The following is a 15,967-nucleotide window of genomic DNA, read 5'->3' as shown; positions in this document are numbered from 1 at the left end:
CAGGTGCTTCATACACCACTATATCCTTCTATTTACAGTAGCTTAAACTTCTTCCTTCTCCATACCACATGGTTCCACCACATACGTTCTGAACACTTCCACTCGTACGTCCGTGGAATCATTACAATCAATTGACCCAACGCTCTCTTCTTCCACTCAAATCCCCCCCTCACATAATCTTAACTTCATAAATTTGGTACCATCTACTCAATTACTCTGGCCCTTTAGACCCTCCGCTTCAGCCTCAGCAATTTCCTCTCGCAAACTCTCCTCCTCAGTCAACACCTTCTCCTCCCCCTTCACATCACTGCACTGTTTCACCTCCCTCGAATATACGACAACCTCTGATTTCTCGATCGCTTTCGAAAATCCCTCTATCACCTTCGGTTTGAAAGACCCATCTTCGGGTGGGTAGCTACCACGACCCCGGCCGGGGCCAGGGTCGTAGGGCGGGACGTAAGCGGACCAGTAAACGCGCGTTTGACCGAAGCGGCCGAAGTTAAGGTCGGAATTTTGAGTCAGGGTTGTGAACAAGTGGCCCATTCTTAGGTATCTTTTATATTTGGTCTTGGGGGCCTGTTGCGATTAGTTGCGTGTATCCTTCATGACATTTTTCTCTTTCAATGATGATGAAGTGGGTAGGTAGGAAGGAAGGATAGGAGGACGAACCTTATAACATTTATACGAGTCCCATCCCATCGCATGGTACATTTTAAAGATGGTGACGCCTCCGCAAACGGGCGGCTGGCGGAGGAGCATCTTTCGCCAGCTGGCTTCTTTTCTCATGTAGGCAGATTTCTTTTGAGGGGATGAGAGCATGTCCAGGGATTTAAAGGAAAATTGGTTGTTCTTCCCTTGCCTTTTACCTGCATGTTCAGTTTCAATTACCTTTTCTTCGTTAACGTGGATAAAGGGGTATTCATGGACTGATGGAAAGAAGGGTCGGAAGGCTTGTACTAAGAGTGGATTGTAGATGGGCCGTGTGTATGAGCATTCGTATTCATTTATGCTTCCTTGGTCTAACTTTGTGTCTTTCTTTAAGGGTGAAGGAAGGACAGAGTTCCAGATTGATTTTGCGTGCCATTTGCCCTTTTTGGGTTTTGGGGTGAATGGTCGGAAGAAGAGCGCTCGTTGGATTGCGGGCGAGCGCTGGATTAGGACTGTCCAGGTTTGGCATACTAGCTGGGCCGAGACGAGGAGTGTGCGGGTGTCTAGGTGAAGGAGGATGATCTCGAGGAGTTCAGGGGTGGTGAAAACCTTGGTATGGGGTTGCTCTTGCTCTTGCATTTTGGTGTCTGCGATTACTCGTGGGTATTTTTTGCTCTTGTGACTGTTACTTTAAATAAGTTGATGGGCACGCGGTGGGTTGTGTTCCAGAGCAGTCAGGTGAATAAGGGCCGAGTGGGGGCTGAACGAGGCTGGACGAGGCTGAAACTCAGGGCGGCAAGAGGGGTTTCGCCAAGGAATCAAATGAGAACAGGAATTAAAAACAAAAACATACAACAGTCAGGATTCGCATACGGTCACCCACCATACTACTGACTAACCGGCGTGGGGCTCATCTACGGCTAGTAGTCGGGAGGGTGCCGCCTGTATGGAGGCTACTAATAAATAGCTATAAGGATAGTTAGGGGGCTACTAAGCAGCCAATGAGGTACTTTAGTGGATTTATAAACCTTTCCTACTCACCATTAGCTAGACCATTTACCTCCCTATCTAATTGGGCTAGGTCGACAAGCACTGTACTTATGACTAGCCCTGATAGGGTTTACTACTTTGAGTACGTGTCCGGTTATATAGGGTATGTTGTCCTCCAAATCAGGACTCGCTAGCTTCTAGGAATGAAGCCTTGAATCAAAGACGAGAGATAGACTTCTCCGACGTGTCGCGAATTGACGCAGAATTATGATAGTACCTTCGCTATGACTACGTTATCGGCAATTTGAGGCGTAGTAACGCAATGGCTTTGTACCACGTCTCAAAGGAAGAACAGTAAGGAATCTTATTCTTAGCCCGTATTGAGTAAATTCGCGGCCTGGGTCAGTCGACGACCATGGTATAGACATTTTGTGTACCTTACAAAATTATACGTCATATTTATGTTCGACAAATCTGGAATAACTATTCTCAGCAAGAGGTAATGTATGACTCTATTATAAATCGGCTACGGCAGGTTGGAATACGGCAGGGAAATGATTTAGAAATTAGTATTTTTATTTGATATTGCTGAATACAGAGTATTGTGCTTATGCTTTCGAGCTGAACCTGATAGAACTTTGAGCCACCATCAATATTACTCTGGGCGCGAAGAATGAAAGCACAAAATCCATCGTGCGTGATGAAAGATGGCTTCGTTTAATTTTGAACAGGGTAGAATTGAACACAAAGACAACAAAATTAAGACTGAGTTCGTGTATATACTCCATCATTATTGCCATCTTACCAAGAGAGGCTTTGTATCTGGAAATCTTCCAATTAGTGCCGTGTACAACTCTTTTCGTCAGATCGGGCTTGTCAAAAGGATAACCATTCCCAACCCATAGGATATTATTGAAAAGAATGACAACAGAGGTAAGACTGAGCTCGTGTATATACCCCATCATTATTATCATTATTATCATTATTATCATCTTACCAAGGGAGGCTTTGTATCTGGAATTCTCCCGTTTAGCGCTGTGAGCAACTCTTTTCGTCGGATCGGTTTCGTCAAAAATAGGTCCATTCCCGACCCATAAGCTTCATTTTGAGCACTGGCACTTGCAAGGCCGGTCAGGGCGACAATGGTCGCAGGTCTGAAAAGTTCTGTCGATGACGCATCGAGCGTCTTCTGATACTCGTCCTCGAACTTTCGAATAAGCCGAGTAGATTCGAACCCATCCATTATTGGCATGGAGATATCTGTGCTCGTTAGAATAATACTTGATAATCAAAAACCAGACATACCCATCAGAATCACTCCGAACTGTGTAGGATGGGCTTTGAAGGTGTTCAACGCCTCCAACCCATTGCGAGCGGTCGCATACTGAAATCGTTCTTTTTTCATATGTGCAATCAATATCTGCAAATTGATATCATTATCTTCAACCAACAACACAGTCAACGTCGATTCCTCATCCATGCTGGGTAAGCTCTCTCGAATCGGGAGAGTAAAGGCATCACTGTCGTTACGTGATATAGTAGTGACCTTGGGTTGTCGCGAGGCTTCCCTTCCGTCCGAACCAAAATATGCATCACCTAACGCCCTACTTCCTGCTTCAGCGTTATGATTTTGGAAAACGATATCATCCTCTGTGCTTCGTACTTCAACATCTTTTGGAGAAACTAGAGGGGAACCCGTCAACTGGTAGTCGTTGATCCTTGGAAATTGATCCACTCTAGATTCACCTCCAACTAGAGGGCCCCCACATTGCTGTCGCCTGATGCATATGTTTAATGCCTTGGCTAACTTGCGCGGGCCACAGGGCTGACTGATGAATTCGACAATAGCCTTGTGGTTTGATCGGCTTGCTGCAACAAACATGAGATGTGCTGCCTCGGGCGACCGACAAATCACTACAATCGGTATTCTCTGGCTTTCACCATCGCTGTGTGGATAATTCTGGGTTTTGGACAGCCACGATTCCCACGTATTCACAGGATTGGTATCCGTCTGCACTGCAACGTAAAAGTTACACGAGGGGATAGCGTCGTCCAATGGAGACACTGTACAAACACTCATCTCAAACCAGTTCTCGCACAAGTTCTCCAACGAAGTGCGCAGGATTGTATCACGCTCGGACATGTCAGGTGATCCTAGCTCCAGGAGTCCCACAGTGGCGCCACGTGTAACGTGCTTGACCTTCAAAATGGGCTCGGGCTCAGAGGAACTGAATTTGGTGTTTGCAATGGGCACATGAGTCAGTGTGACTCCGACTGAGACTTCAGTACCGCGGCCCCGGAGCGAACTGACTTCGACATGACCACCCATGGAACGAACCGCCTGGTGAACAATGCTCATCCCGAGCCCGTTGCCAGGGGCAAGCGAGTCTTCTTGAGTGAAGGGAGTGAATAAATTATTTTGCAAATACTCCATGCTCATACCCTGACCCGTGTCCTTGACCGTCAGGGTTACTTGGAAATCAGTAGGTCCTCCCTGAACGGCGTTGTTGGAAGCAGTAACAGGCGATGCCGTTAGCTTAACGTATATAAATCCAGTTTGGGTGTACTTCAAAGCATTGCCGAAAATGTTCATCATGATGCGACGCCAGGCGCCTATTTGCGTAAAAAACTTCCATTCGACGGCTTCGTCGATATCCAGGATGATACTGACTTGATTCGCTTTCTGGAAGGGCCCCAAGATATCGAGTGCCACGTGATTTGGACGATCCGTGGCGAGTGAAGTTTGTGGACTGTGATAGAAACTGTGACCGGCAAAAATGCTTTCTATTACCTCTTCCAGAACAGCATCCAGATGGATATTAGACTTGAGACTAATCATCCCCCTATGCCGAGTCCGCCGCGAAGGCTTCATACTGTGAGATGATGAATCGGTGTTTTTGTTTCGTCTTAATGGGCTTTTGCGTTTGTGGATGGTGTTGTTGGCTCCTACCTTCCGAAAATTGTTGATTTTCGAAAAGTCCAGCAAATGGTTGATTGTATCCAACAATGTTCGCCCACATGATTCAATAGTGTGCACCAGTCCATGCTGAAGTGCACTCATCGCCGTGTCCCGAAGGATTTCTGATGTGCCAAGAATACCATGGAGAGGGCTTCGTAACTCATGCGAGATGCTGCTAACGAGATTTGCTTTTGCCTTTTCTGACATCTCGACATCCAAACGATGCACCTCCGCCATGATACTATTTCCAAAGGCCGACAGATACGTGAGCTCAGTTTCTGATGAGAAGACGCGCTGAGGCGTGTTCGTCCATACCAGAGCGCCGGAAAACCACCGAGCTCGGTGTGAATCCCACATCGGCAGGAGGGCAATACTGCGAGCGCCCGGAACAAGTTGAATAAGAACATCTCCATCTACTTTGAGCATGGCACTGCGCGTCATTTTCTGGGTTTTTCTTTCTCTTCCACCGGTAAGGTCAGGGGCATCTGAGTTTGGACCCTCATCTTTCACCGAAGTTTTCCAGGGTCCATCACTGCTTTCATCCGAGGACAACGACCCCTCTTCGCTGAAATTGAAAATCTTCCCCTTCGGATAACGCCGCAGAAGAGCCTTCAACAATGCTTCCCGAAGAATAAGTCTGCCTTTCGATTCATTGTTGATACTGGATGCAGCCGAAGTGGAGAAGCCTAGGATTTCACATACGGTCGTGTTCTCTGGGGTAGTGTCTTTCCCGGCTGATGGAGTAGAGCTTCCCTGGGAATCAGTCCCGGCGCTATCGTCGCTGTTACCCAAGGAGCTTTCCGAGCTACCACTATTTGAGCCCGGTCCCTTTAGCTTCGTATCGCTGATAAGACCACCATAAGACCCGATGCTTGCATCGAAAAAAGCAACGCCTTGGACCTCTATCGATTCTCGTATAATATTAGCCGCTCGGGAAAAGACCTCTCGAACTCCAGTGGATAGCATGTCCTCTTGTAGATTCGCAGTCGATGCCGTACTTCGGACAGAGAAACTAGTCTCTGTTTCGCCCTTGTTGGAATTGGAGAACTGATTGACACTGGCTTCTGAGCTCTTGTCAGACTGGCCTGTTAACGGCGAGGGAGACGGTCTTGAGGGAAAGGCCGGTGGTGGCCTAGTATGCAAATCGGAGGATGCGTATCGCTCAGAAATCTTTTGTGAAGTTGCTTGTGACTCCAGCGGTGGTGACGACAGGCCGGTGTAGACAGTTGTGAGCAAACCAGATCTGCTTTGTGCAGTTTGCTGCTGTACATTGATATGGCCTTCGTCGTTAGGTTGTTCATTCAGGCGTAGTCCAGTGGCCTGTACCCACTCATTGCGAAGCGTCGCTTTACCTTCCACGAAACTTCCGAAACCCACAATCATTCTCTCTGCACGATGATGTTCTGCTTTGTAACGAGCCATGTCCAAGTGGGTCATGACAGTTGATGCCATATCCTGTAGGAACTTGATCGAAGGGGCGTCTAATCCAGAGCGTGGCTTGTCATCGATAATGCAATAGGATCCGATCGTAATGCCTTTGGAGCTGATGATGGGGGTACCTGCATAAAACCTCGCTTTGGGAGAGCCGCTGACCATGTTCAATTCTCTGAATCGCCCATCCTCGCGCAAATCAGGTACCAGATATATATTTCCGTCCACCACATGTTCGTCTTCCCCTGGTGTCATTTGCGGTAGTGAAGCGACCTGTTGACATATCCCATCTTCCTTGGGAACAACGCAGCGGCCCAACCACAAGGAATCTCGGACATTCTCCACTGTGTGATCCTGGAGACTGAGGCTTTGGGTGGCTTCTGCAAGGACATAATTTTGATCTCGTCCAAAGAGTGAAATCAAAGCACGTTGAGCCTTCAATCTCAAAACTCCCAACTGAGCGAAGGCCGTCAAAGCGGTATCTGGCGATGAGCGGGGAACGTAGGCAGAATTATGACTCTGGACATCCTCGGGGTTTGTTTTGGGGCAAGTTGGGCCAGGTTGAAAGTCTCCAGTATCGACTCTTAGATACCTTTTATCAAAATGGGGTTTCAGTTAGCAGTCTGGCAGTCGGGGAGATGAAACCCTCACATACTTGTAAAGTTCTCTCTCCTGTGCTATTTTGAACTTTGGCGATTCATTTTGCACTGGTTTTGACGACGCCATCAAATGAGCATGTACAGTGCGTTCGTGGTGGGGTTTCTCATGGTCTTTTGGCTCAAGTGATTGACGAAGGAAAAAGTCTAGACTGATCCAAAAGTTCGAGGCGGCATGTATTGATGGACGGGGAATAATGCAAAACGCGCGCTAGTCCTAATGTGGGAAGTGCTAGCTACTCCGCTTTCCACTCCGCTTTGCAGACCGCTTACCTTATCTTTTCAAATTCGATAACATTATGATTTAGATGTGTTCAATATGGTTTTAACACATCTACCACGTCCATGCCCCTGGGGACATTCAAAGTGACCTCCACGAAGAACTGAGAATCTTGACGGCCAATACCAAGTGGTCGCACTGGGATGAGACGCCAAACCTAGCTCTTTCAAAGCATGAGCATATCTATTCGCCGAGTAGCCTATCTCCAAGAAGGCTCACAGGTAAATCTCGACTTATCTAGGTCTAGTCAATCTGCAACACTTACACTAAAGATAGCAAACTGCCTACGGGCTCTTCATATTGACATTCCAGATGTACGTGAAGGAAGAATGTTGTTTACGCCGACGAGAACAGGGCCCTCGGCCCCTCGCGTAAGGGTAATTTCTCACCCGCTCTCACCCTTGCTTTTCGTCCTATGTATCGCCTAATCATTAACAATACACCTGTGCTCCTCACACATGTTATACCACACCTTTTCTACGCAGCCCTTGTCTATACGAAGAAGAACCGATACTGATCGACCTAATCTAATTGATCACATATCGACTATATCCAGCAATTACACCCTTCGAGGAATTTTCTTTAGTATTATAATATAAGGGATACAAAAGCCATAGTAGACCGATCAAAGGGCCATAAGCTACTGCTTTATATGTTTCTCTAAACCTAAACAAGGTCGGTGTACCTGGCGGGGCCGATCACCGCCTCTTTCGGTTATAGCGAAGAAGGATTGGAATTCCGCAGTGTATGTTTGACCTTGAAGATTTTGAGCATACTGATGTGTTGGTGGTCGATCCGATTTCCGGTGTGAACTCTATCTTTGTTGTGGCATTGTAATATCTACAACCAACTAGTAACGGTGAGATAGTAAATGAACTTGAACATACGATCCAACCCAAAAGTAGGCATCACTAAGTCCTGTCACATTGCTTGGTCGGAATGGAAGAGATACATTGTACGTCAAACTTGCCTCTGCGGAGACAATTCGGGGGTAAAGAAGGCAACAAGCAAGGAACAGCAGAATTGGCCTCATCGTGCTATGTCGAAGAAGAAAAGTGAGTAGTGACACGAAATCATTCTCGAAATCAGAACTTAATCAAAGGACAAAAACGGAAAAAATTAGAACGGGAATGAAAGGTCCTGGTAAAAGAGCCAAACAACTTTGAGCGATGGAGGCCAAACTAACCGGGAAATCAGGATTAACTTAGACCCTAGGCGCCCATCTTGTGAGACTAGTAGGCCTGCTACAGGGAGAATGTGACCCTGACTGAATCAGTTCCTCCGGGAGACCCAACTGAAACTACCCCGCGTCAATTTGTTTGCCCTAATAATCCCGAACCCTTCTCGATACATTTACCCCACAGCACATTGAGGTCTATACTCAGGGGTAGTGCGCCGTGCCCGTCGCGGAATCTGGCGAGTGTTCTTGAGCTACCAAAATTTTTGAACCGAGTTGAGTCTAACTCAAAGCACAGAGCCATTTGTGGTAACTCAGCCATGCAGGCCTCTAGTAGACATATTGACGGCTTGTGGACCAAAGACTGTGGACTCGAATCACTTGTTCTAGATCACAGGGGCGAACCCTTGGAAGCCCGGTGCCTGTTTGAATCACAACGATAGCCGAACTTACTAGTGTGATCTTGGCAAATCCACACGTGAACATCATTTGTATTCCTTTGCTTACCTATCAATTTCTCACCACTTACCCCAGGCGCACTCAAGGTTGTCTCCCAAATTCCATAATGGGGACACATCTTCCCCAGGAAATATTGCATTTGATCGCGACTAATCTGCAGGACTCAGAAGCCTCTTTGGTCCCTTGCACTCGAGTATGCCGTGAATGGCAGGTCGCCTTTGAGCCCTTCATTTACTCCCAACCAATCCACGTGATAAGTGCCGATGGTGTCAGCAAAGATGACTGTGAGCGGTCAATGTCGTTGAGTCACTTTCAGAACGTGACCTCTGGTAAAGGGCTGACTCGGCGGGCCCTGATCCGACATTTGAGCTACCACATTGTGGTTCCTCTTGACCTCCCGGATTGGCAAACTCGCAAGGAGAAAGCATACAGCCTCGAGAACATTATCCGTTATGATAATGATCTTGCATTTCAGTCCGGAATATTGGATCTCTTCAATACTTTCAAACATTGGGATTCCAATTTGCGCCTTTCGGTTGAGTTGGCGCTGCTGGGTCGCGAAGCCGGAAAGGAGCCTCACACATATGATTGGGACACCGCAGGCGAATACCGCTACGACTATAAAAAGGGAAGAAGGAAGTCAGTTCCTGTATATCGTGCACAATTTATAGACCACGGGGCTTCCCTTCTCCCGGATGTCGCGTGCATCAGCCGTCTTTGCTTTCGTGATGGTCCCCCTTTTCATCAAATTTGGGCCGGATCGGCCATGCAAATTGCTCAGTGCTGTAGTACTCTTACTGAGATGATGCTGGATCTCGATGAGTATATCCGCCCGGATCACATTGAATATATTCAAGCAAGGCGTCAAGGTTAGAGAATACCTATTGATATTACATTGAAGAGCCGAAACGCTGATATTCCGATAGCTTTGGCCGACGGTCTTTTGACGATGCCACGTAGCCTAAGGGCATTCAATCTCTTCAATCAAATGGAGTGCCCTTGGAAGGAAATGATGAACGGGTTAAATGTTCTGCTTTCAGATACCGACTTTCTTTCGCAGAACATTCTGAATTTGAGTCTATCACTTAGAGAATTGAAGATTGACCAGCTATCGCTCACGCCAGATTTCCTGTTTCCTCTAGATACAAAAAGCCATCCATTGCCGACTTCTCGATCTCTCTACTGGCCTTTATTGGAAGTGGTGGAGCTGACTAGGGTACCTTCAAGACTTCCCTCAGGTGCGTTCATCGATCTACCATCGACTGCTCAGTTGCAATTGAGTTAGCATGTAGGCAAGAGCTATCATCTGGTTCATTTTATTGATGATTCCATTATATAGGCCTGTGGATTGTACATCCAACCCCCGAGGACCAAAGCGAAATCGACGAGGTCGAAGACTGGGAGAGAATCATCTGTGACTATGAAGAAGGCTTTATTTCGCGGCCGATTTTTGATCGCGAGCATTTTCACCGAACCCTTATTTCCCTAGGCCATGCAGCTCGTCTGATGCCCCGTTTGAGGTACATGCAATATTGTCTTTCACATAACCCGAACTTTAAATTTGAATTTAAGCCCCATGCGTCGTCTGGGAAGGCAGAGTGGCAGCTTTACTCTCTCTATCGTCCGGATCAACGCGTCGCGAATGCGTGGAAATGTTCATTAGCGGAGCTAGATGCGAAGTTGCCTTCAAAGTTGATTAAGACGACTATTGAGGACTGGAGCAACATGTAGCTGAATCTCAGAGCATTGTGAAATACTGAAGTGAAGTACTCCGGATTCCGAGAGTCGCACATGTCATGCAGCGCTGTGGCCCAGGCAGGACATTGAGAAGCGCCGCTTTAGCGTCATGCAACTGGGGGTGTGAGCTACAGCTAAATTGGTAAGGACAGCACTTGGAGGCGAAGCTGCGCTTAGGTCTATAACAAATGTGCCCTACGTACTGCCTCCCACTAGAGAGTTCAGAAGGTCCACATGAACATGACTTATAACCAACATGAATCCCGTGGGAAGGGAATTTATTCGGCATTACCAAATATATCTATATTCATTTCCTTGTGGCTAGAGTTCGTATGCAATATCAATGAGAAACAGAGTGTATGAGACTAGGGGATATTTATGTGCAGGTATGCATGCAAAAAGCAGAGCAGATACAAGGTTATTCCGATAACTCTCTTTCTTGCGGCGTGTCGTCATCTCTATGATGATCGATAAGGTGTTCCCCGGGGAGAGTAATGGCACGATCGATTTGATACGGCAATCCACGGTGACGGCCTCGAATCATCATGAAGCAAATGACGAGTTTGCTAAAGGTATTGAACTGCCCACAGAGGGATGTATCGACAGTCGGATACCCAAGACTGAGACCAACATTGGCACTTCAAAAGAGTTAGTCACTTGCAAGGAGTCGTGGTTCTCCGAAAGCACTTACTAGGCCGATACTACTTCAAATAGAACGGAGAAAACAGAAAATGCCTGGACAGCGTTAGCCAAATTTTGAACCCGGAAGATCAAACCAAGTACTCACTGGGATATTTGTATCTGCAATTTTACCAGACTCGGCAATACAGATGCAGAAACAACCAAGGAAAATGTACCACAAGTCAAAGCTCAACTGGTTCTGTATGTGAGCGATGATGTAGGATCGGCCGTTCGTTTCATCAGCGGCAGCTTCTGGGCTATAAACTCCAAGAGTTCTCTCCTCATAAACGTTGGAAGCCCTAACACTGATAGCAATCGGGAAGACGGCAATGTACATCATGACAACCAAGCTGAACTGGACTGCTGGATTGACATTAGCCAAGTTGAACGTGGCTGCTCCTGTATGACGAGCCGATGCTGCTTGGAAGATAGCAGCAAGCACCCGCGGACCAGCCGCCAGGTTGTTAACAGCAGGGTTGTGCAAATCAAGAACGATAATGAATATCACGTCGATGGTATTCATAACGAACAAGATACCAAACAGGATCCATGTCGGTCGGCTTGGAAAGAGTAGTGTAAAGCACCGTCGTGGATGGTCGAGGAGGAAGTTGAGAGTTTCCTTCATTGACGAATTTTGCGGGCAGAGCTTAAACATGATCCAAATAATCAGCCGGAGAAGACATGGATAGCAGGTGTTTCCAGCAAAAGTAAGGAAACTCGTAACGATCAGTGGGAACGTCGCGTCTTGGAAGGAAACCATTGAGTCTGGTGTGAGTGTAAAGCCGAGGTTGTCAACCATCGTTTGAGCAGTATAGAACCCCCCTAACACCAGAAAAAAAAAACAAAATTAGCTGTCGATTTTGAATCTGTTGAATGCTTCACTCACCACCATACATTGCCTTGGCCACACTCTGCAAGGTAAGCCCGATATTTCGGATCGGCATGCTGAATCCATCCTACAAGGCAAATCGCCCCAAAAAGATGCAGACCAAAGAAATAACCGACCGCAATCTTTAGCAGCAGCTTTAAACTGCGATATTCGATGCCACCTAACCTCTCGCGGTCCTCGGCAGTCAGGTGGTGAAACTGGGAGTTCCGGCTCTGCGTAGCTTGGGAAGAAATATTCGGCAAAGCGAGCTGCTTGAATTTGCTTTTCTTTCTTGATGGAGAGCTTTGGCTACGCCTGGGGCCCGAGGACCCACCAACTCTAAACATCATGGAAGCAGCCTGCTCGAGGGGCCGTGTTGTAGCAGAGTAGATGCTCACTGCAGTTTGCCGACGACGAAGGCCTTGTTCAATACGCTCTTGGTCGATGTAGGTGGAAGCCACGGATTTGGCTTTAATTGCCCGCATATTAGAATATGATTGCCAAGAAGTGAAGATGAGAGGTGGACCAGCTTACCATCATCAGCGGTATTCCCATCAACTTCAACGAATGAACCACCTGGTAGATATTCATCAGCTCGGAAAGTTACCACAAGGTCAATAGTCCAACGTACCTCTATCGCGTCTCCATGGTGGGGGAATATAAAGGGCTTTATCCCTGATCGATGATTCCTGGTCATTATCAATGAACTGAATAGTTTGTCGGCGCGGAGCAAAGTCTGGCGTAGGATTCTTTGTATCAGTATCCGCGTCTGGCTCTAGTGATTGATCGGGAGAGTCGCTATATAGATTAGTCTTCGATCAAAGGGGGTGCGTATGATTTTGTAGTGCGACCAACTTTGAGAAAATTTCTGGCCCCTCATTGACTTCAGCCTCATCGTTCTTCTCGGCCGATCTTTTGTACTGAATTTCCTGTAGACTGGCAACATCTGAGACATCTTCCGAGTCTCTCTCTGCTCGTAGCTGAGCCTCAGTGTCTTGTTCAGCCGATAGCTGTGGTCTTAGAATGTGCGGCGCTGATGATTAACAAGATATATCAGCATGTGGGCGGTCTAAACGCTAGCCTTGTACAAAAAGAAGAGCCATCATACCAATCTCCTGCAGGCGTTTCTTGAACCAGCGCAGCCGGACTATGACCACGATGATGTTGATGAATCCGAAATTCCCGAGGATAGGAATAAGATAAATATAGACCTGCTGGTAGGTCTTCAAAGCTTTGACATCAATTCTGGACGTCGAAAAGTTTCCTTGTCAGAAGAACTGGTCTTGCTTCAAGAGCGGTGGGAGAGGTGGGAAGAAACAACTGACGTGTTCAGTCCCGACTCAGTCGACGCGCTCGCACCGAAGAAGTAGGCATCGACCGCTCGGAGATTTCCATATGGATAGATAATCGCCAAACTTAATACACTCAGAGTGATGATCCAGGCATCTATGAAGCTCGTTAGGACAGAGAGACTCGCAATTGAAAATTAACCCACAATGCAAAGTAAGGAAGTCTACCGGCGGCTTCCACATGGCGTCGGGACGGGCCTGGAGTATGTAGAATGAGAGAAACTCCCACTGGCATGTCAAGCTGACAACGGTTGGTGGCAACAAAATGCCTCACACTGCGGGATTTACGGCAACCAATCACCCGTTGAGTACTATGAGTTTTCTGCCAATCAGATTTTGCAAAGCGGCAAATTCTAAAGATGACAGAGAAGTATTTTAAGGTTTCACGCATGGAGCTCCGCTTTACTGATTAAACCCCTTATCTACGAAGCTATTGTCCTTTCGCTCCTTTTGCTTTGCATCCGTGCGTGACCGCTGCACCGCCTCTGCCCGCTTTGCCAATCATCAACTATTTGTCGTCATCTTCACTCGTGACAAAAAGAGTCATGTTCTCTACCTCGCGGACTTTCTCTCTCGTTGGCATCTCCTGCTCACGCCTCATCCCATCAGCACGATGCACGATATTTGGGCGGTCCCGCTCCAGCTCTCCAACTTCAATATTATAGTCGCCGTACTGGGCGGTTTTATCTCTCTCTTTGGCCTTGTATCGTATCTTTTAAAGGAGAATTTTTATGTTTCTGAAGCTCGTGAGTTCCTCGGGCGCGGGGAGACGCCGCTTGCTCTTCCCAGGGTGGCCGAGGTGTCGCAGCATGTATAGAACACCAAAACCACTGACTCGTGAGCAAACATAGTCATTTCGCTCTTGGTGGGGGTTGCACTTGGACCAAATGGAGCACAATTTATCCGTCCCAGGGACTACGCCATGTGCAACCACAAAGGTGTCTCGGCTGTCGAGTGCCGCGACAACCTAAATGCCATGACGCTAAACTTCTCCCGGCTGGTTCTAGGCATTCAGCTGGTCCTTGCCGGTGTGCAGCTCCCCAGAAAATATCTACAGAAGGAATGGAGATCCATTCTGCTGCTTGTGGGCCCGGGCATGACGGCCATGTGGATCGCCACAAGCCTGCTCGTCTGGGTCTTTGCCAGGACGCCCAGCTTCCTGCACGCACTCGCCGTCGGTGCATGTGTAACGCCCACTGATCCTGTGCTCTCCGCCGTTATTGTCAAGGGCAAGTTTGCCGACAATAATATTCCCAAGGATCTCCAGCACCTTATCATTGCCGAGTCTGGCACTAATGATGGGCTCGGCTACCCGTTTCTTTTTTTTGCCCTTTATCTTATCAAGTATGTGGGCTCGGGCGCAACATCTGGCGGTACCGGTGATGCTATGGGCCTCTGGTTTGTCTTCACCTGGGGATACACCATCATCCTCAGTATCCTGTACGGCGCCGTGGTGGGCTGGGTGGGCAAGAGGCTACTGTACTGGGCAGAGCAGCGCAACTACATCGACCGTGAGAGCTTTCTCGTATTTGCTATTGCCCTCGCTCTGTTTGTGCTGGGTACGTGCGGCCTTATTGGTACCGACGATGTCCTCGCCTGCTTCATCGCAGGCAACACATTTACGTGGGATGACTGGTTCCGACTGCAGACCAAAGATGACTCTCTTCAGCCAACAATCGACATGCTCCTCAACGTCTCTATCTTTTTGTGGTACGGCACTTACATACCTTGGGACCACTTCAGTGATAACTCTATCATCTCGACCCGGCGCCTCCTCATCCTTGGTGCTCTAGTCCTCCTCCTGCGACGTCTGCCCTGGGTATTTGGCATGCATAGATGGATCCACCAGATCAAAGAAGTCAGGCAGGCCATCTTTGTAGGATTCTTTGGACCCATTGGCGTCTCTGCCATCTTTTACCTATTTGTCAGCATGGAATTCATCGAGCAACATTTGAGTGACGGGGACGGTGTTCCTCGAAGCGACGTTAAGGACCTTGGTGAAACCATTCGGGTTGTCGTCTGGTTCCTCGCAGTCTGTAGCATTGTAAGTCGGCCTGTTCATACCCTCTTTACTCGGAGATTTGACATGTAATGCTGCATAAGGTTGTTCACGGACTCAGTATCCCGCTGGGAAAGATGGGATACCTCGCGCCTCGAACCTTTAGCCGGGTACTGAGTGAGACCCTGAGTGATGAGCCGCGCTCGGCGGAATCTTTGCGCAGGATCCCGGTGCTGGGCAAGTACCTTGTCGGAGAGCCAAGCGATGAGGAGTCTCGGCGTTATCAGCGCACCACCGCCATATCGGGCCCGTCAAACCCTCGTCATCCTCACACGGAGGCAAGTACGCCAATTCTCCCCAGCCAAGTTGCGGTCAATTACGGGGCATTAAATTCCGGCCCCGTTCGCCGCGACCGGGAGATTCGGTTCCCTGATGAGGGGCAAGTCAGTCATAGCTGCTGAGTGACGCTGAGTGGACTGGCAATGGGGGCCCGAAGGCCGTAATAAATCAATAGCTGGACTTGCTCCGTATATACCTATCGACTTATAATGTTTGAATAATTGGGAACTTTTTGACGCCTCAGCATCTAGGGCGCTTTCTGACTCCAACGTGGTAGACCACATCTCATCGTCTTCATTGTTTTATATCGAAGCGTTAAATCGTCGAGAAAGGACATAGTCTCTTTCATATTTAGAACCACTTGTTGTTGGAAATTTTCTGGGGGGGCTTGCAG

At 47.9% G+C, this 15,967-nt stretch overlaps 5 protein-coding genes across 5 annotated transcripts; 2 read left to right on the top strand and 3 right to left on the bottom strand.

Moving 5' to 3' along the window:
• Positions 1-207: 207 nt before the first annotated feature.
• On the bottom strand, positions 208-1,287 carry N7503_003651 (uncharacterized protein; the record flags this gene model as incomplete). Its single annotated transcript, XM_057063198.1, has 2 exons — positions 208-576; positions 670-1,287. 2 exons carry the CDS (start codon positions 1,285-1,287, stop codon positions 208-210), a joined length of 987 nt encoding a protein of 328 aa, XP_056924113.1.
• A 1,339-nt stretch (positions 1,288-2,626) lies between these two features.
• On the bottom strand, positions 2,627-6,754 carry N7503_003650 (hybrid sensor histidine kinase/response regulator; the record flags this gene model as incomplete). The annotated part of the gene is made up of 3 exons (XM_057063197.1): positions 2,627-2,898; positions 2,944-6,620; positions 6,684-6,754. The coding sequence occupies 3 exons, from the start codon at positions 6,752-6,754 to the stop codon at positions 2,627-2,629; spliced, it is 4,020 nt and encodes a 1,339-aa protein (XP_056924112.1).
• A 1,952-nt stretch (positions 6,755-8,706) lies between these two features.
• N7503_003649 (F-box protein) lies at positions 8,707-10,331 on the top strand (the record flags this gene model as incomplete). Its single annotated transcript, XM_057063196.1, has 3 exons — positions 8,707-9,469; positions 9,527-9,838; positions 9,940-10,331. 3 exons carry the CDS (start codon positions 8,707-8,709, stop codon positions 10,329-10,331), a joined length of 1,467 nt encoding a protein of 488 aa, XP_056924111.1.
• Positions 10,332-10,755: 424 nt separating this feature from the next.
• On the bottom strand, positions 10,756-13,418 carry N7503_003648 (uncharacterized protein; the record flags this gene model as incomplete). The annotated part of the gene is made up of 11 exons (XM_057063195.1): positions 10,756-10,975; positions 11,029-11,072; positions 11,125-11,840; positions 11,905-11,974; positions 12,024-12,355; positions 12,421-12,462; positions 12,518-12,684; positions 12,742-12,919; positions 12,995-13,131; positions 13,212-13,332; positions 13,382-13,418. The coding sequence occupies 11 exons, from the start codon at positions 13,416-13,418 to the stop codon at positions 10,756-10,758; spliced, it is 2,064 nt and encodes a 687-aa protein (XP_056924110.1).
• A 430-nt stretch (positions 13,419-13,848) lies between these two features.
• N7503_003647 (uncharacterized protein) lies at positions 13,849-15,695 on the top strand (the record flags this gene model as incomplete). The annotated part of the gene is made up of 3 exons (XM_057063194.1): positions 13,849-13,981; positions 14,087-15,279; positions 15,339-15,695. 3 exons carry the CDS (start codon positions 13,849-13,851, stop codon positions 15,693-15,695), a joined length of 1,683 nt encoding a protein of 560 aa, XP_056924109.1.
• Between the last annotated feature and the right edge of the window lie 272 nt (positions 15,696-15,967).

Source organism: Penicillium pulvis, assembly GCF_028828015.1.
Source record: "Penicillium pulvis strain IBT 33274 chromosome Unknown contig_1_segment0_segment0, whole genome shotgun sequence".
In the NCBI taxonomy this organism is placed as follows: Eukaryota; Fungi; Ascomycota; class Eurotiomycetes; order Eurotiales; family Aspergillaceae; genus Penicillium; species Penicillium pulvis.
This window is presented reverse-complemented; position numbering and strand designations above follow the sequence as displayed.